This window comes from Perca flavescens, chromosome 13 (genome assembly GCF_004354835.1).
Source record: "Perca flavescens isolate YP-PL-M2 chromosome 13, PFLA_1.0, whole genome shotgun sequence".
Classification (NCBI taxonomy): Eukaryota; Metazoa; Chordata; class Actinopteri; order Perciformes; family Percidae; genus Perca; species Perca flavescens.
This window is the reverse complement of record NC_041343.1, coordinates 16,236,524-16,255,597: the sequence shown is the minus strand read 5'-3', so window position 1 is coordinate 16,255,597 and position 19,074 is coordinate 16,236,524. Positions and strand designations below refer to the sequence as shown.

Below are 19,074 nucleotides of genomic sequence, written 5' to 3'. Positions count from 1 at the left end.
CAGTACAGTATATGAAATACAGGTTGTTGGTTAAGGAAGTTCTGGGAAAAAAAAGCCTTTCAAGTTAATCTGTTCATCCACAATGAAAGCAAGCAGAACTTCTGTTTTCTCTCTCTCTCTCTCTCTATATATATATATATATATATATATATATATATATATATATATATATATATATATATATATATATATATATATATATATACATATATATATATTTATACACTAATAACATTATGCATTTTGTGGTGGAAGGAAAAAATGTGGAACCTTTTTTGTTTATTTTGACGTAAACCACAAAGTTGACGTCGAACTTACAGAAATATTATAAAAGTGATGATGAGTACGGCAAACCAACAGAGGAAACAATTGTCGACGGTTCTACCCATTTGGTTCTACCCTACATTACACTCCCATAATACCTTGCGTGAGTCCGTTCACTGACAGTCGTTTTTGTAGAATCTTTCCTGTGAAGGCTCTTCGATGTTATACACGTGGGGAGTTTGAACACATCGCTACCTCGCTAAAGGTAAGGTTTTAATGGTTTTAACACATGTACGTGCCACTTCAGTGTCATATAAAACTAGACAAAGTTGTGTGAACAAATGACGGTTATATTACTCTACTGCGATTGCTGCTAAAGGGAATTAGGTGTTCAAAATGTTAGGTAACAGCAGGTTAGCGGAGTTAGCTTAACTTACTGGTTGACACCATAGGCTACGGTTGGCTTTGGCTAGCTAAAAGTAAACCGCTAGCTAAACAGTTCATTTCAGGTGATACAATTTGGTCAAAATCTTTATAATAACAATGTTAAACATGGCCCTACAGTATGTTGCTTAGTGTCCTGTTTTCTAAATTACCGTTAGTGGGTAATGGGTATTCTGCTAACGTTACAATGTTGCCTAAATTGAGAACAACCCATCAAAATTCAGCGATATCTACTTTAATGCAAATACAACGTCGGTTTGAATGTTTAATAACGCAGCATCCGAGAGCCCCAACACTTAACTAATCCATGATCTAATCACCTTCACTAAGGGACTGGATGTGTTCTTCTTTCAACAAAAATACTTTTTAGATTTTACAGCAGAACTCTGCCTCTGCCGTTCAGATCTCCCAAACACTAAGAAGAAACAACATTAACAGTTTCCTGTAGGCGTTATTTATTTACATTATGTATAAGAACATATGTGATTATAACTTCTTTATAGTAAATATAACGTGTTGTTTTTTAGGTGAAGATCCAACTCCGAGGATGACGAGTGAGAACGTGGAGCGGCTGTTGATCCAGTTTCAGGATGAAGAAGGGGAGGTTCTGGGTTCACCTTTTGATGTGCCTTTAGACATCACCCCAGACAAACTACAGCTCGTCTGCAATGCACTGCTACAGAAGGTAACCAGCTGCCATTATATGATGATGATGATGATGATGATAATAATAATAATAATAATAATAATATTAATAATAATAATACATTTTATTTAAATGCGCCTTTCTCGGCACTCAAGGACACCATACAGGGATACATAATACATATGATATACTGTAACATAGATGTAGAATGTAAGTTATGATGGCTGCACATGAAAGCATTCCCTATTATATGTTTAGTAAGTAGTAGTAATATAACTCAAATCTGAAATTCTAAATCCAGTGAATATCTCTTATATTTTTGCTGTTATCCACTGTAGGAGGAGCCAGTTCCACTGGCATTTTTTGTGCGCGGAGAGGCTGAGGTGGTGTCCAGTCTGAGATTGTGTGTGCAGGCTCTTGGGGTTGAGACAGAGCAAGTTCTGCCAGTGGTGTACCAGCCTCAGGCTGTGTTCAGGGTTCGAGCTGTGGCCCGTTGTACCAGCACACTACAGGGACACACAGAAGCCGTCATCTCGACTGCTTTCAGCCCCACCGGCAAGTGAGTAACATCTTATGCAGAATGAACAGCTGCCTGTTTGTCACGCTTTTTTTACTGTGATTTGTCTACGAGTCCTTGTAATATAACAACAATTAGAGGGTGTGAAACAATAAATTATGTTTCGTAGACACCCATGGGCAGATTTAGACTAGATTTACATTAAATTGTGATGTTTGTTTCAGATACCTTGCGAGCGGTTCAGGTGATACCACAGTGCGTTTTTGGGACTTGATGACAGAGACACCCCACCACACTGCCAAAGGTATGAAACAACTTCTATAGGGAAGCATGATCTGCTGTGCATCAAGATACAAATGATTGATTAATGGGTTTAGACACCATTGACCTGGATTCTGTTTTATTGAAGGACACACACATTGGGTACTGAACATCGCCTGGTCACCCGATGGAAAGAAGCTGGCTTCAGGGTGCAAGAACAGTCAGGTAAACTTCCAACACACATATAGTATTAGGATGTATCCCATGAGTGCAGTGTATTTATTTTGTTGTGTTGCTGTATGTAGATCTGTCTGTGGGATCCAGTGACGGGTACACAGTTGGGAAAGACTTTGACTGGACACACCAAGTGGATCACTTGGCTCAGCTGGGAACCTCTCCATCTGTGAGCACTAAATTTATCACTTTCTCATTTTTTTTTATTTCTGCCGATGTTACTGCTGATCCAGGCCGATTCAGATGCAGCTTCTGGACTGAAACTTTAGAATTACAACTAAAACAGTTTTTTCACAGTGAACATTTTGACATGTCACATTAGGAAAAACACAGGTCTCCAAATAATAAAATGGCGGAATTTAGCTGCTTCAGTTATGGGGTCCGGCCTTGCGCATGCTGGCTCACTGTCACACTGTCAGGACACCTGAATAGAAAGGAGCCATCGTTAACGCAATTAGCAACACCTGTGCACACAATCAAGTCAGTGCAGACTAGGGATGTAACGATTACCGGTGTAACGGTGAACCACGGTAAAAATGTTGAAGATAACAATAACCGTTTTCATTTAAAATATTTATTATTTATTTATTTTATTACATTTATATAGCGCTTTATCATAGACACTCAAAGCGCATTTGGGGGGAGGGGGGGTGGGGGCTGCTCTCTAACACCACTAATGTGTAGCACCCACCTGGGTGATGCACGGCAGCCATACAACGCCTTACGACGCCAGAACACTCACCACACATCATATCATGAGATGACAGCGCTCAGGACATTTATCAGTCTTGTAAAAAAGGCCATAGTAACACTTGCTCTCTCTCCTGAGATGATTGACCAGTCATTGACGAGAGTCATCGCTTTGATCTCCTGCCAATCACTCGCGCTCAGACAGGAGAAGGGGACAGAACAGCAGCTGTAAATGGACTTTTTTCTGTATCATTCCTTTCCTGTTTTTGGACTTATTGAAGGGATTTGTGTGTAGCCCAGAACGTGAGTTAAACTATTCTGTAGCTTGCTAAACTGTCATGGGTTTTACTGCCTCGTTATCGGTGTAAACGTTGAAGCTGTGTTTATTCATATTTCAATAAGTGTTCTGCTACAATGTGGATTAAGTTTTGCCCGTGTTACGACGTGACATTTATTTGGAGAGAGAGATATTATCGCCTTGATAATATTGCTGTTGCTGTGTTTCTTATTGCATAGCTGATAGATGTGCAGATTGTTTAATATTACTTGTGCTGCCACGTGTTGATATTCAGGTTGTGTTGGGGCATTTTGCTAGCAAGGTGCAATCGCCAGTAAACCGACTAGCACTGTGGCGCCACGTGCTTAGCTATTAAAGGTGTATTACACTGTTTGCTCCGTTATGGATATGTGTGCTGTAACAGATGTGGATTATTCTCAGTTTGTGTTACTTAGCAATATGTTACATTTATGTTAATTATTACAGCGAAATTAATGTTATTCTTAGTATGGTTTCTTCTTATATGCTGGTGGCTATAACATTTAATTTTTGGTAAATAATGTTCATAGTAAGTCAGATCCTTATTAATGTGAATTATTATTTGCTTATATTTCAGAACCAGATCCAACTTCACATGTAACGTCAAATACAACTTCATAGTTAACTTCATTTTGGAGTTGTAAATAAATCTTCCTGGATCTCAAAGTCAGACATCTCTTGTTCAAGTTCTTACCGGACACCCTACAGTGGGCCGGTGTTTCAGTAGCCAGTTTTCAATAGTTTTTACAAGCCTATTGCCAATATTTTTGTAATATAATAAACACTGTTACACTTTTTGAAACTATTTCAGCTTGTGTAGGCCTATCAGTGCTTTCTGAACATATTGAACACACTTTTAAAAATACCGCGAAATACCGAAAACCGTGATCATTTTGGTCACTACACATACACTAAAACATTGTTATATAGGGAGCCAAAGTAAACTGGAACTTTTGAGTTCTGGTCCATAATTAAGAAACTTTCATTAAAATTACTTTGACATTTTCATGATTTGGCTAAAACTGTTAAATAAATTGTTGTCATTGTTTTTAAGAATTCTGTCCTGATTTACTGTTTGTCTGATCTGCCTCTTCCTCTCCCTTTCAGTAACCCAGAGTGTCGGTACTTAGCCAGTAGCTCCAAGGACGGCTCAATACGTGTCTGGGACACTGTGTTGGGGCGCTGTGAGAAGATCCTCACTGGACACACTCAGTCGGTCACCTGTGTGAAGTGGGGCGGAGATGGACTTCTTTACACATCCTCCCAGGACAGAACAATCAAAGTCTGGAGAGCCAAAGATGTGAGTGTACAACAACCCAAAGTGTGTGTGTGTGTGTGTGTCTGTGTGTCATTCTTTAAATGTTAATTGTCACTGACAAAATGAGCTGAAGGAGGAGAGATATTTGTGTCATACAAGACTTAATGTGTGTTAACTTCTATTTGTGGGTATAGGGTGTCCAGTGCAGGACTCTACAGGGTCACGCCCACTGGGTGAACACCCTGGCTCTCAGCACAGACTACGTTCTGCGCACTGGAGCTTTTGAACCTGCAACCGCCACCGTCAACCCCCAGGACCTCACTGGATCATGTAAGGATCATGTAACTTTCTTTAAGGAAACAGTGCTAGTGTGAACATTTGCTACTCTTTGAAGAAGAGGCTTTCTGGCTTAGATGTTTTCATGTAACAAGCATTTTTCTTTCCCTCAGTGGAAGAGCTGAAGGAGAAAGCTCTGCAGAGATATGATAAAGTTAGAGTAAGTACAGTTTGTGGTCTGTATTAGTGTGTTAAATTCATTATGTCCCTTGTATCAGTACCCTTACTCCTGTTGTCATGCTCCAGGGTTCAGCTCCAGAGCGCTTGGTGTCTGGATCCGATGATTTCACCTTGTTCATGTGGAACCCTGCAGAAGACAAGAAGCCTCTGGCCAGGATGACTGGCCACAGCGCTCTGGTCAATGAAGTGCTCTTCTCCCCAGACGCCAGGCTCCTTGCCTCTGCTTCATTCGACAAGTCCATTAAAATTTGGGACGGACGCACAGGAAAGTAAGAAAATCCTCTTATCATGAATGAATCCATGTGTAATACTGCTGTTGTCCAGGCGAGTGTGCTGTAGGCAAACAATTTGTGTGTTTGGCACTGAGTAATTATGTCTCTGCCTGCTTGTCCACTTTTCCAAAGGTACTTAACTTCCCTGCGTGGCCATGTGGCATCTGTGTATCAAGTGGCATGGTCAGCGGACAGCAGGCTGCTGGTCAGTGGCAGCAGTGACAGCACACTTAAAGTTTGGGACATCAAGACTGGGAAGCTGAACATGGACCTGCCTGGCCATGCTGATGAGGTGAGGGAGCGAAAAGTGCTGCCTCCTCATAGTTGTATATTGATTGTGTTTTTTATTTTATTTTTTTGTCAAATTGCCTTTTTTCTTGTGTATAAAGGTTTATGCAGTGGACTGGAGTCCTGATGGACAAAGAGTGGCCAGCGGCGGGAAAGACAAATGTCTCAGAATGTGAGTGAAATCCAGAGAAGCAGTCTTTATCTTTGTGTCAGTTATTTAAAGTTAAATACCAATTATTCCTAACCCTTTGGCCCTTTGTTGTAATTCCAGATGGAGACGATAGCCACACCTCTGTTCACTTTCCTAACTTTGGCAGAGGATTTCACATCTTCTACTATCAAGATGCCTGACAGCTGGAGTAAAGGTGGCTACACTGTACCTAATCCCCCATTTGGCTTCAGTACACAGGCTGTCAACAATGGCATTGTGTCAAGGAGCTCTAACCCAGTCATGATGCAAATGCCCTCTCAAGGTTTCGACAACCATGTCGGAATATTAATGCTGTAAAGGTGTTTAGCGGAGTGGGAATGTAAAATGGGAGAGTTTATAATATTCAGGGCTTCCATCCATTGAGATCACTGAAAGGAGAAGCTACGCTGTAAAATGTGTGTCAGTGTTAGGATCTCAAATTGAAAGGGTTTTCATTCATGCACATGCTGTTTTGTACACATCAGGGGTGCTGACATGTTGCGAAGAACTTAACTGTTAAGTTTAAAGCCTTATTAAAAGGTCATGCCCATCTGCAGAAACCCACAAACAATGTTATGTATTTAAAAATAAATACAAAAACTTCAATACAGAATATAATGTAATGAAATGAGAAGCATACATAGAGATTAAAAAGGGATTTGACTGTACTAGTTGAACTTATATACTGCAGGTGACAGGCGGACCCGTGAGGCAACAGGTGGGAGTTTTAATACCATCCTCTGTGATGTTAATGCCGACCGCTCGTCCTGCACCTTCAGCCTTTAATCTCCTCTGTCCTGCGCTCAGCAAAGCCTCAGCCTGCTGATTTTTCTGACGCTGCGGTGAGGCCAAGTGCCACCAGCTCTTTACTCTGATCCTCCATCCCACTGAGGAAAAACCAGACTCCCCATTACAGTTAGAATAACCTGTTTTACTTTCTGTATTTAACCAGCTTTGTGAATATTTTATATGAATAAATATTTACATCACAACTTTAACCTTGTCAGACAAAACCTCATCACCTGCTTGACGTCCCACATCCCCAAAGTTTAAAGACGCAGCTTTAAATTAAGTATTGGTTGCAAACCCTTGAGCAAATGCTTGAGGTGGTGGTCTAAAAGTGGTGGAGGAAACCAACATGTGATTAACCTTACCCATACGTATTTAGAGCTCTATAGCATAGCATGTAGTCCACTTCCAATTCATTTGATAACATATTTCTATTAAGAAAATCAAAACCTATAAAAAAATAAATAAAAGCAACTCTAACGGTTTATTACTACACAGATTCATCTGCACAGTGTTTTAGAACATTTGTCACACATCATATCTTGTATACCTTTTTTTTTTTTTCATTGACCATGGTAACTGTTTCATATATATTTGCAACCAGTACAGATACATAAAGATATCATAAGTCATAATTTAGAGTTTTCTCTGGCCACTTGGACCATATTTACACACACCTCTGACTATAGTATCACACACATCTCCAGAGTCCCACAGATTGTATTTATCAGTTTATTGAAACCATGTTATGTCCAAATCGTTTTTTTTTTTTTTTCCCAGAGGTTTCCACATCTGATCATGTAAGTCATAATTTTTTTCTGACGTCCTACTAACATATTCCACAAAATTCCCCCATTCTGCACAACAGGATGTTCTGAAACGTGAATGATCAAATCTGATATGTTGTACGATGAGGTACACATGCTGTTGGCCTTTTTATGAAAAGCAGCAAAGATTATATACAGTAAAAATGTGCGTTAGTTAATGAAAACAAAACAGTAAAGATTAAATAATATTATGTAGCTCTTTGTTTAAAATGTAATAAAGATTTGCTCCTATCAGGGATACTACATTGGAGATTCTACTGAAGTAGTTTGGCAAAGAGGAGTAAAAAGGCTTGTGTGGTGCAACTAGGTCCATCAAAACCAAGCCTTGCTTAAATACCAGCCACTTATGTTATCGAGCCTCTGGTATATCTCTCTTTCCCTTATTGTCGCTCAACACATGTAAACACTTTATTAGACAAGAATAAGTGCATTCAAAGTTCAAATTGCAAATTTCATTGGTTAGCATAAAAAAGGCTTGTGAAGCAGGTTAGCTTGAGGTAAACAAAGAATATCAAAGTGACATAATATCAGACTAGAGGACAGTCTGTTGGATGAATAAATCAAAAGCACAAGAAACACTCAAGGCTCAAGCGCACTGAAGTCATATGGCTTACATAGTCGGACATGTTGTCATCTCATCTTGAGTAGAATTTAATTTACTTATGTTTCAGCACCTGCTTGGAAATAGCAGACTGACTGAGGTTCTGAACAAAGCATTACTGGTCAAATATTTCAAAAGAAAGCCTTCACATGCAGCTGTAGAGAACTCAACCACCTACCGAAGCGCTCAGTAACCTGTCTGATGTTTAAAGTGTAATAACGAGCTCACTAACTTCTGTTAACGACTTGCATCTCCTCTTCAGACTGCATGTAAAGATAGTGCTACATATGGATTTGTTTCCTACAATGTGTGCTTCATGACTACTTGTATCAGGTTGTAACACTCCACACTGACTCCAGACCAGTTTGTGTAGCCTTGACAAGCCTGCGAGTCCTGTTATCAGTCGGCAGGTAGCAGGACAGATGCCACATCCAGATCAATGCAGCCATACTCAGCAGCAGGCCATTAAATGCACAATGAACCGAATCGAAAGTTCATCACCAAGACACAGCGAGGAAATACCGCAAATGTTTTAGTGAGCCAACACTACAAGCACAGTCAGGTAAGCAATTACAACACAAAGTGTAAAAGTACTGCACAGACATTTTAAAGTACTGCAGCAAGCTCGTTTCTGTCCAGTAGCATCTCTGTTCTTCGCTCAGTATAGTAAGTACTCCGTGAATCAAAAGACACGTTTATGGTTTCAGTACAAAGTGTTCACTCTACAACTCTGTACGATAACAACAGTCATTGAAAGCTAAAACATTAGACATACGTAATATCCCTTTCTTAACCAAGTTTTTTTTTCTCCTCCCTCTAATGTGAACCTTTGGTAATAATAATAATAATCATATGCGTGTTTCTTCTCTAAATACTTTTTCTGGTAATAAGACTCAAGAAACATTCGACTTTGCCTTTTCCTGTCATCCAAAATAAAATGATCCCTCTTGATTCCTAAGTGACCACAAAAGAGAAAGCGGAGAAATGCAAAACTGAGCCCCTCTCCCTCCCTTTTTATCACCGTTTTTAAGGATACGTCCTGCATTTATTTTTATGTAACAGAGTGGGAGCTGGTAATGATGAAGTGCCATCTGCCCAGGGCAATGCAGAGACTAGTATGAACTAGAATAGAGGTGTTCAGTTGTGCGTAGCATGAGGCACTGGTCTGTGCTTCCCTCTGGACCTCTGTCGCCGTCTGGCCGGTCTACTGGGTCTTCCACACGTTGTTGAGTAGTTTGACCACCTCCTCATAGATGACAAAGACTATGGCCACGTCCAAGCACACGCGGCCAAGCCGGGGAACTGTTCCTTTGTAGAACCTGGGGACAAGATGAGGTTAGACGGTTTGTTTACAGTGGTGAAACTTAACCGCACACAGCATGCACCAGGAGCAGGATCATGGTTACTCACGCCTGTGGTCCTTCATGCTTCAGGATCTGGAAGGCACAGTCCACTGTGTTTTTGTAGCGGTGGGCCTCCAAACCCTACAGAAAACAGAGTATTAAAAATGGCAATCCTGATGACCGTAATAAAATCACCACATGGTGTGTTTCCTACCTGCATCCTGGTCTTTACCACATCCAGAGGTGTATTTCCAAAAACACTGGCTGCTCCCGCCGTCGCTCCAAACATCGCCGTGACAATTGGGTGCATGTCTCGTCCTGGGTCGTCACCTAAAAGGCCAAATCCAAAAGTTTAATTCATGGGAAATGGGAGGAGAATCAATCCATTGGACAGAAAAAGGACTAAGACTGGTCAAAAACAGGGACATTGGATTTTGTTTTGCAGTCAGTAGGCTTTCTTACCTTTGTACCAATTGCGCAGCGCGTTCATCACATAGAATCGGATGGCCTGATTGGTTCCTTGTTTGAGCACAGTCGCTGTCAGACCTTGATACGTCCCCCTCACACCTAAATGAGTCAAACCGATTAAGTTTCTTTATGGAGCACAAACCACACATATTATTGGTAGTTACAGACTTGGTTATCAAACAAAATGGAGCAGAGCCAAAGTGACAGCACAACAAACAATTTAACAAATACTCCAAACTGTGTGAGAGCCACTTATTCCATGTTGAGCCCCCCTGCTCTCTTACCCTGTTCTCTGATAATCTCACTGACTCCGTGAAAGAAGCCTCTGTAGCGAGGTCTGAGCGAACACTGGTCATGGATCAACTTCACCTGGAGGATGAGAGAAGAGCCACTTCATCAGTCCATTGTTCATTCAGATCACTGTTGATAAAAGCTTCCTACAGTCAAAGAAAAGTGTAACCGCATCCAGCTCCACCAACCTTGAGTGTCTCCATGGGGCAGACGACCATGACAGCCTCCGCTATACCTGCTCCTAAACCACACAAGAGGCTCCGCGTGTTGTCTAGCCGACCTGTGGCGTCTCGCATTGGGTTGCTGAGAATCTCAAAAGTGCCAAACCTGTGAAAGACGGGAAGGTGAAACATTCGAGAATAACAAGGGTCAAAATGAGTAACGTTTGTGTGATGGACTACACCGTAACCAATTTGTTCAATGACCAAATTAGAAGTTTTCTGACTCCACAAACAACTGATTCAATGGTAGTATAAGTATACCAACTCCAGTAAGTTTGTAAGTAGAAGTAGTATAATTGATTAATTGGTTAGTTGATTGACGTTTGATTTTTAATTCAAGCAAAAATAGCAAACATTTGATGGTTCTATGTTCTCAAATGTGAGAATTAGCTGCTTTTACAAATTGTACAAAACAAGACATTTGATGAGATTAATAAATTGATAATAAAATACTTATTAGTTGCAGCCCTACAAATTTGGTACATAGTACATAGACATGCTGAATCACTGCTTTTACATCAGTCGACTGTTGAATTAATTTCAAGTTTACAACCCTGCCAATCTGTGATGCTATAAAGCAAAAAGATGCAGTAGACAAATTGTAGCTCCATGTAGTTTATCAAGCTTTTATGTATTTTTTTTAACATTCAATCAGTGAAGTAAAAACTACTATATATCGTGTGCATCTTCACCTCACTGCAGACTTGGGTATCGATCCATAGAGCAGGGAGCTGAGACCTCGATACAGCCCTCTGAGCCCGTGATCTTGCACAGTCAACTTCACACAGTCGCCTGCACACACACACACACACACACACACACACACACATTGCATCCAGGAGTGAGTAACCCAGCAGAAGCTTAGCACACAAACCTGCAGTCAGGCAGCAGTCATACATGTCCCAGTGACCTACCGATCCCTCTGTATCGCGGTGGGTTGGCTCTCTCATCTAGCTGCAGCTGGGTCTTGACATACTCTGTGGGGAAGGTGATACAGATCTCTATTCCTCCTGCAATGCCACCTGAGTGAGAAAGGAGAGAAACACAGGATTTGTTGACTCACTGTGCAGAATTGTTCTTGAATAGTCTGGGAGAAGGAGGAACTCACTAGCGTTTCTATTTCCGTATTAAAAACATGGGATGGATTAATTAATCAATTGCAGAGTGGTGTTTCTACATCATTCCTGTCTTTGTGTTTTAATTAAATGCTAATGTGTGATTACACAGCAGGGCCTGCATTGAGTTGGAAAGAATAGCTGAGGGCTACTCAATGTAGATCTGCTTCTTCTATTCAACGTGCAACATAAACCTTTTAGCATATTTAGAGATGTTTATAGATGAATGCAGCGGAATCAAATGTGAGCATTTAAATAAACACACAACAGACACATGCGACTACTATAGCATCACTACTGGCTGAGTGCGTTTTGACCCAGTTCTGCATGGATAGCCTTAATGGGCGACAGACTGAGATTAGACATAGCTGTGCAGAAAGCAATAGGCGACTATGAGGGGGGGGGGAATCTGCGGACTGAATGAATATTTGCGTTGCAAAATCAACCTGCAAGGATGGCCTTTCCAGGATGCGTGATTTTCCTCCCCCCGACTGCAGCAGCCGCGAGGTTTCTCCTCGCCGCGTAAGGCAGCTGGTGGGCCGGCAAGAAGCCCAGCCCCGCCGCGGCGGCCAGACGCTGAGACGGAGGCTGCTGATGTGGAGTTGAGCTCCGGCATCCTCTCCTCACACCGCAGCTATCGCACGGTCCCTCACACACCGAAAACGGCTTCAATAGGGACGACATTTTGGTCGCTGAGGCTGGTTATAGAAATCTCCCCCTGTGGCAATGGTCCCACTCGGACAATATGTCAGACAACAACAACACAGGAAGGTGCACCAGTGGCGGTGTGTGTGTGGAGTATTAATATTCAAATAGCGGTCGGGCGATGGGGCAGGCCATTGGCTGCATAATGTCTTTACTCAATCACATGACTATGCCCGACTTTTGGCGACCAATAACGTGGAAGTTGCTGTTTTGTTGATGTGTTGAGGCTGATTGCTAGTCTGACTCTGTCACATTTAATGATCCACAACAGTTACCAACCATATCATTTTGCTTATAATATTCAAATTATACTTTTCATCATATTTTTTTTCCTTCTATGATCTAATAAAGGTAATAATATAATAATAAAAACCTAAGTGAATTGACTGATCTAAAATTAGGACCATATGTGCCAAATATATGCATGTACACAACGTGTGCAGGGATAATACCCAATAATACACTGCAAAGTGCCATAAGATTAGAATGGAATTAAATGTGTGTGTGTGTGTGTGTGTGTGTGTGTGTGTGTGTGTGTGTGTGTGTGTGTGTGTGTGTGTGTGTGTGTGTGTAACATATGTAATAATAGAAAGCTATTGAGATATAATACAGAGACTAACACTAATAGTTATACTCTAAGAGCAATGGTATACTGTAATAATAATATGAATTAGAAGAAATCAAATGAATAAGATTAAAAAAGTATTGAACCAGAGTTTGGTACATTGCTGCAGCCTCCTAATCCTTGTTCCCTTAAATAGTGCTCTCACCATGACAGAGCACAGACACACACTGCCTCCCCCCATCACCCTTTACAATGAAAGTAGGTCAGTGTTTCCACCCACAACCCCCACACCCCTGAGAAAAACCAAAAAAAGAGCCAGTCAGTGGCCAAACTCAATTCAAACTACAATAAAATATTATTCTTCATTTTGATTTTGTAATTGATTTGAAAAACAGATGAATTTAATGCTTCATTAATTTTATTTATTTATGTGTGATCATACAAAGTGGCAGACTTTAGCGAAAAAGTCCAGTTCAGGAGGGAGATGCAGGTAGGAAGACAATAAGTCCTTCAGCTGGTCTTCCTGCTCTTCAGTTTCGTCATGTATTGAGTAGATTCTCACCTGGAAGACATAATGATAAACAAGAGCATTAGTCTCATCTCAGTATATGTCCAGATTTGAGTAGTATCTTTTAGTATCTTTTTCTCACTCTGATCTTGTTGAGTAAGTTCTTTTTTGTCAGTCTGATGTGTAGCAGCCTCTGCACAGTGCTGATTTCCAAGAAAGCCCAGATTCTTAGCTGCTCCAGGCGCTCACACACCTTAACCAGCTCCAACAGCTCCTCATCCAGGGATTCGCTGCAGTTGCTCAGGTCCAGGCTCAGATACTACAGACAGACGAGATAAAGGTTAACTACAACTCATTCATGTCCCACATTTCCACTTCCCCAAACCCCTTCATTGCCATTCTCTAACTATCCCTTCTTTCGATTTAACACCATCTCTCTACACTTTGCACTCTGTAATGCTTCCAGCTCAGCACCCTGACCTGCAGACTGTGCCTGTACAGAGGCAGCATGCGACAGAGGAGCGGCAGGGTGCTCCAGTTTTGATCGGGGGAGTAGAAAGCTGTCATGGAGTATTCTGTCAAGGGAATCTCAGGCAGCAGTATCCCTGCGAGCCTGTCAGTGTTGATGATTTGGTCCACTGTAAGCTTGACTTTCAGGCCCGGGCAGCTTGATGCCAAAGTTGCCCATGAGCAACCACACACCACCTTGACAGAGAGACAAATTAACAAAGGAGGGAAGATTAATTTTCACCAGTGGTATTTATTTTTTTATTTTATTTTTTCACACCCAGAACTTCTTATCTCACAGCACCTACACTATTATGTTGCCAAGAGGAACATTTCACTTGTGTGTGTCCTTACTAGGGCTGGGCATCGTTCAAAATCTTTTGATATGTTTTAAAATTCATTTCACCATCAATAAAAATACGTTAAACACAAAACTTTTATTTTCCACCTTAATTGTGAATCAAAATAGTTAATGTTAATCAAAGTTAAAACATTCTGGTAACACTGCTCACTCAGAGTAACATTAATAAAACTGGTTGTGCTTTTGGATAGGGGTGCGCCAGTCAGATTGATAACAATCCTGAGAATCCTGAACAAAATTAACAAAAAAAAGAGAAACCTTTTTGCCACAACATGAACATATTATGAATAATAAATAAATAAACAATAACATTGTGTATAGGCTAATATTGAACTAACTAAAATACAAAGGAATGTAAACAACAAAGACTTTTTAGTTCAATGACACAAACCTTTAACAATAAATGTGGTGACTGCCCTGTTGTCAACATTAAGCTAATGGAGAACTAACTTAAGTGCAAAGGAATGTAATTGAATTGCCTTGTTGCTGAAAGGTGCTGTAAAAATAAAGTTGCCTTGCCTTACAACCTCAGCCTGTCAGTCAGTCACCAGGGCAGAAACCACTGTTGTGCCTGCTTGTCTCAGAGGAAGTGTAAGGCCGGTTACACACTGGATGCGTCGCGCGAGTGTGTCAGCTGCGTGGCGTGTCCGTTTATATTTCGGCTCCATGTTAACAGGTTAGAGCTTACACACTGCCTGCATGACACGCAGGTCTCAGGCGCACCGAAAACGCGTGCCTGCTAGAAATAGAACCGACGCCTATTTTTCACGTGACACGCAAGCGCGTAATAATCATCACGCAGCAGTTCCATGTGTATTTGTAGCATGTATATCCATTTTGTGTGCTGTCGTTGGTGAATATGAGTCTCTGCAGTGGCGAATTGTGTGGTAGTTTCCTTAGCCAGGCTAGCAGCCCGGACCAGCATCCTTCTACTTCCTAGCCGCCTCCCGCCTGCTGAGGCCGATAACAATCCAACAAGCGCCCTCTGGTCTGGTGGAGGTCTTCCAGAAGACCGTTCAAGCCTTCGTGGCAAAAAATTGTATTTCATTTCACCCTCACAAATAGGTAATTGGCACTGTAGTGGTTATGACCATATTAGTGGTGAACACACTCACTCATCCCAGACGGCAGCTAGCAGCTAAGAGGGTAGGTGAATTTAAACAATGGCTAAGTTGCTAAATGCATCTTGTTGTCATGTAAGGTCCCTGTTCATGTTGCACAGACATTGTAATTGCATTTTTTGTCTGTTAAGAGGCAAAAAGGCACTCTTTATCTTATGCCCCCATAACTGCCGTTTTAGCTGAGTGGGAGCTCTCGGCATTAGCTGCAGCAGCTCCGTGTTGCTAGCACCGATTCGGCTCGTTTTTTTTGCTATCGGCAGTACTCATATACATATAGCAATCAAGATTAACGTAAAAATTGCCCAGAGTTCTCCTTTAATGGGAAACATCCATTTGTCCAGACAAGGCTAGCAGCAGCAGCGCCGCGTCAGACACGTTTCTGGTGCGTAAAGACAGAAAAATCCACGCAGCTGACACGCAACAGAAACGCCATGCTCACGCCACTTAGCCAGTGTGTAACCGGCCTAACGTGAACAGCACGACCGTTTTCGCCTCGCCATTAATGTCATATCACAGCAAACGTCGGCGTGAAGTTTTGAAAACTGTAACCACACTTGAAACCCCTTTATCGGCATCGATGTGACTCACTGTGACTTCAACAAAACTGCAGAGCTGATGTAGTTTTTTCAAATTTACTCCATCCACACCTCTCCGTGCGTGCGTGTGTGTGTGTGTCAGAGCTCCGCTCTCTGTCAATATGCAGAGAGGACAGATAAGCTTGTGCTTACACGCTCTCAGGTACTGAAATTTGGTACCTTTTGATTTAAAGTGAATCAGTCCTCGGTAGTACCAACATAATTTGGTCGGTGTTCCCAAAAAAGTACAGAGGTCAGTACCCAACCCTAGTCCTTACACTCATCTCTCCAAAGCTTACGTCCATGATTTTTCAATAATAGCCTTCAGTTTCATCACACTTTGGCCATCTACATAAGCAGTTAGGCAATTTAAATTGGACATAGTCCACTGGACCAATGGCTGCTATTTCTCACTTGGCAAATAAGCAAGTAATGTGATCTATGTATGTCTTGCTTACCTGTTCATGGGGCTCATTCAAAGTACAATGCAGTGAAAATGTTTGCAAGTAGGTGACATCTCTCCATCCTTGCTGTCTGTGCTGGAATGCCATTAGCAGCTCATCTGACAAGCAGGAGTAACTCAGGCTCAGGTCGGTGAGGCCCTGCAGGTAGCGCAGGATGCGGGGCACATCAGAGTTACGGTGGACTTGCAGTTCACCAGAAAAGAATCCCCTCAAGTCCAAAGAAGAGCACTGGGGGTAGTAGCACCTCTGAGAATGTGCCAGGACAGAAAGCACCTCCAAACCCTATGGTTAAAGGATCAGGAATCAGAAACGGATCACATTTTTTAAATGCCCTCAGATGATGGGGTCTGACTTATTGCTTTGATTACCCCTGGCACTTTGGGGAAACCCCTGCCACAGTGATATATCTGCTGAAACATTATCTTTGGATTGGTGCTGTAGTCACCTGATTCATGCAGATTCGCATCTCACTCAGACAAACAGAGGTGAGCCTTGAGGCCCCTCTGCGGAGAAAGAGAATCAGGCAGTCTACTAAAGAGTTCCTGAGCTCTAAAGTCCAGGAGGGCTGGTCCAACCCCAGTCTCATGAGGGAGAGGTACTTCAGTGGTGCATTTACTCTGTGGAGACAAAATCACGATCAGGAAATTGTCAGTTACATTCTGTTTGGATGGGCCTGAAAGAAACACATTCCTTTACCTAGTAAGCTCAGAAAATAGCCCGCTGATGGCTTGCTCCAGTCGCCGGGCTACTAAGGACCTGCGTGGAGGACACACACACACCTCCAGCTGCTCCAGGTAGACTCCCAGAGAGCGGACATAGGCCACAGCAGAGCAGTATTCAGACTGCCTGTATTTGGACAGCCGACCATTGAAGTGGAAGAAGTGGGAGCGCCAGAGAGAGGGAGAACGCATGACATTATGCCAGTGGTGACAAACCAGGTCTGCATTTCTGCGATTACGGTCAGTGAGAAACCTGAACACGTGCCGCAAGCACACATCAGGAAGTGACCCCCAACCGCTCACCCTCTCTGAGCTACACCCATGACCTGAAACACTGAGCATTTGTCCCATCTCTTCTTTTCCGTCCTCTTCTCCACCCAAGCCCTCCTTCAGAGTGCTGTCTTCTGTGTTTTGCAATGGGAGAAACTCCTCATCCATTTTTGTTTCTGTGATTTTGGCACACAAGATTCTATAGTAGAAGCTAATCGCTCCTTAGATTTAGGAAAAAGTCACAAAACTCTGAAATGTGAAAACTGGTACTCAGTAAGAAACGGGAGACAGAGAGATTGCCTGATGCTACAAGCAGTGAATGGAACACTGTGGGAGAACATACTACAGAATGTTAGGGTTCTATTGTGACATCACAATAAATCAATTCTTAGTTGAGTTCTCCTTTCAGTTTTATTCAAAATACTTGGAACCTTTACTTGGGGAAGTTCAAGTCAAACTAGTTTGCAAACAAAATTTTAATTTAATTAATTTTTAATTTTAATAAAAAAAAATCCCTTTGACTGGTTGGATTGGTTGACCACTTTTTTCTTTCTTTCTTTCTTTAGTTTTGAACAAACATACCCAGCTAGGTATAAAGTCAAGTAAGAGAGTAGACATGTACAATATTTTTCAAAAGGTTACAAAAACAAAGCCAAACCTTTATAAGAAGCTAATGCTCCCTAACAACCCTCCCCACCTGCCCAAACTCCATCAAAGGTCATACTGCAGACTTAGGAAGCCATCTAAAAGGCGAGGAAACAAACAAATCAAAAACAAAAAACAGGAAGTAATCAAAAGAATGGAAGGGAGTAGGCATCATGGGACAATATTAATAAATACAAAATAAAATAGGGAAGTAGAATAGAAGTTTAAAAGCCTAGTCATGATCCAGTTAAAGAGAGACACTGTTGAGATAGCGGGGGGTTAAACATGTTAACTTATTGAGATTTATAACCGCAGATATTAATGATTTATTATTGGATTGCCAACATTTATAGCTGCATTCTACCTAAATGAAAGGATGAACACCTGCCAAAGGGGGGTTTCTAAACCTGGCAACCCAAAATGTGTTCTTTATCATGGCTCATAATGAATCTTCAAACATTTGTAAATTACTTATTAACTATTAATAAACGTATCACATATAAGCCCTTTTATAGAAACACATGGTAGCTTTGCTGAAAGTCTTAAAAGAAATGTGTGGATTCATAAATAACGGTATATGGGGTTTTGACTTGGGTCTATGGGTTGGACTTGAGTTTGCACAAGTTTTTATATGTATTAGAGAGCTATCAACGATACATTGCATTGCAGTGTGTGTGTGTGTGTGTGTGTTTGTGTGTGTGCGTTTTATCATGTTCCTCTCTCTCTCTCTCTGTTCTCTTGTTTTTTGCAAAGAGAGGCCTACATCAGACAATCAGACTGATTTTGTCCACACACAGTTTATTTGTATTAACACAATATTAAAAATATCACAGAAATGAAAGATTAGCTCAAAATGAAATAAGGAATCGACATGGCTAAACTTAGGTGTAAACAGAGAGTTGTTTACAAGATGAGGCGGATATTGCACATAACAATTAGTTATTAGTATTTCCTGAGAGCATTCATTTTTAAGTAAAAGCAACATTTTTCTCTGAAGATGACTCCATTTATTTCTTTGAGTCCCTCTGCTCTTCAAACAGAAGACACTTAGCCTGTGCAGAGATAAAGAAAACAGTCAGAGGC

The 19,074-nt window shown here is 41.4% G+C and overlaps 3 protein-coding genes across 3 annotated transcripts; 1 reads left to right on the top strand and 2 right to left on the bottom strand.

Annotated features, from left to right (window-relative positions):
- The first annotated feature begins 377 nt into the window (after positions 1-377).
- Positions 378-7,320, top strand: nle1 (notchless homolog 1 (Drosophila)). Its single transcript, XM_028596030.1, has 13 exons — positions 378-529; positions 1,236-1,393; positions 1,693-1,913; positions 2,096-2,175; positions 2,281-2,357; positions 2,438-2,535; positions 4,480-4,672; positions 4,825-4,960; positions 5,080-5,126; positions 5,213-5,415; positions 5,551-5,710; positions 5,808-5,878; positions 5,978-7,320. The coding sequence occupies exons 2-13, from the start codon at positions 1,256-1,258 to the stop codon at positions 5,988-5,990; spliced, it is 1,437 nt and encodes a 478-aa protein (XP_028451831.1). The 5' UTR covers positions 378-529; positions 1,236-1,255; the 3' UTR covers positions 5,991-7,320.
- Positions 7,321-7,458: 138 nt separating this feature from the next.
- slc25a1a (solute carrier family 25 member 1a) lies at positions 7,459-12,333 on the bottom strand. Its single transcript, XM_028596031.1, has 9 exons — positions 11,998-12,333; positions 11,351-11,458; positions 11,129-11,228; positions 10,404-10,542; positions 10,209-10,293; positions 9,919-10,023; positions 9,671-9,786; positions 9,524-9,597; positions 7,459-9,432 (listed from the first exon to the last, which is right to left on the bottom strand). The coding sequence occupies exons 1-9, from the start codon at positions 12,233-12,235 to the stop codon at positions 9,318-9,320; spliced, it is 1,080 nt and encodes a 359-aa protein (XP_028451832.1). The 5' UTR covers positions 12,236-12,333; the 3' UTR covers positions 7,459-9,317.
- Positions 12,334-13,221: 888 nt separating this feature from the next.
- LOC114567187 (F-box only protein 39) lies at positions 13,222-17,658 on the bottom strand. The gene is made up of 6 exons (XM_028596149.1): positions 17,054-17,658; positions 16,803-16,974; positions 16,352-16,639; positions 13,810-14,034; positions 13,472-13,648; positions 13,222-13,383 (listed from the first exon to the last, which is right to left on the bottom strand). The coding sequence occupies exons 1-6, from the start codon at positions 17,512-17,514 to the stop codon at positions 13,258-13,260; spliced, it is 1,449 nt and encodes a 482-aa protein (XP_028451950.1). The 5' UTR covers positions 17,515-17,658; the 3' UTR covers positions 13,222-13,257.
- Between the last annotated feature and the right edge of the window lie 1,416 nt (positions 17,659-19,074).

Excerpts from the sequence above, each read along its gene's own strand:
- nle1 (XM_028596030.1), top strand. The coding sequence starts at position 1,256 with ATGACGAGTGAGAACGTGGAGCGGCTGTTGATCCAGTTTCAGGATGAA. Across the intron at positions 2,176-2,280 it reads ACCCCACCACACTGCCAAAG|GACACACACATTGGGTACTG; the intron begins GTATGAAACAAC and ends GTTTTATTGAAG. Across the intron at positions 4,673-4,824 it reads AAGTCTGGAGAGCCAAAGAT|GGTGTCCAGTGCAGGACTCT; the intron begins GTGAGTGTACAA and ends TTGTGGGTATAG.
- slc25a1a (XM_028596031.1), bottom strand. The coding sequence starts at position 12,235 with ATGTCGTCCCTATTGAAGCCGTTTTCGGTGTGTGAGGGACCGTGCGAT. Across the intron at positions 10,024-10,208 it reads TGAGATTATCAGAGAACAGG|GTGTGAGGGGGACGTATCAA; the intron begins GTAAGAGAGCAG and ends TGACTCATTTAG. Across the intron at positions 9,787-9,918 it reads GCTGCGCAATTGGTACAAAG|GTGACGACCCAGGACGAGAC; the intron begins GTAAGAAAGCCT and ends TTGGCCTTTTAG.
- LOC114567187 (XM_028596149.1), bottom strand. The coding sequence starts at position 17,514 with ATGGATGAGGAGTTTCTCCCATTGCAAAACACAGAAGACAGCACTCTG. Across the intron at positions 14,035-16,351 it reads TGAATGAGCCCCATGAACAG|GTGGTGTGTGGTTGCTCATG; the intron begins GTAAGCAAGACA and ends CTCTCTGTCAAG. Across the intron at positions 13,649-13,809 it reads TGTACAGGCACAGTCTGCAG|TATCTGAGCCTGGACCTGAG; the intron begins GTCAGGGTGCTG and ends GTCTGTCTGTAG.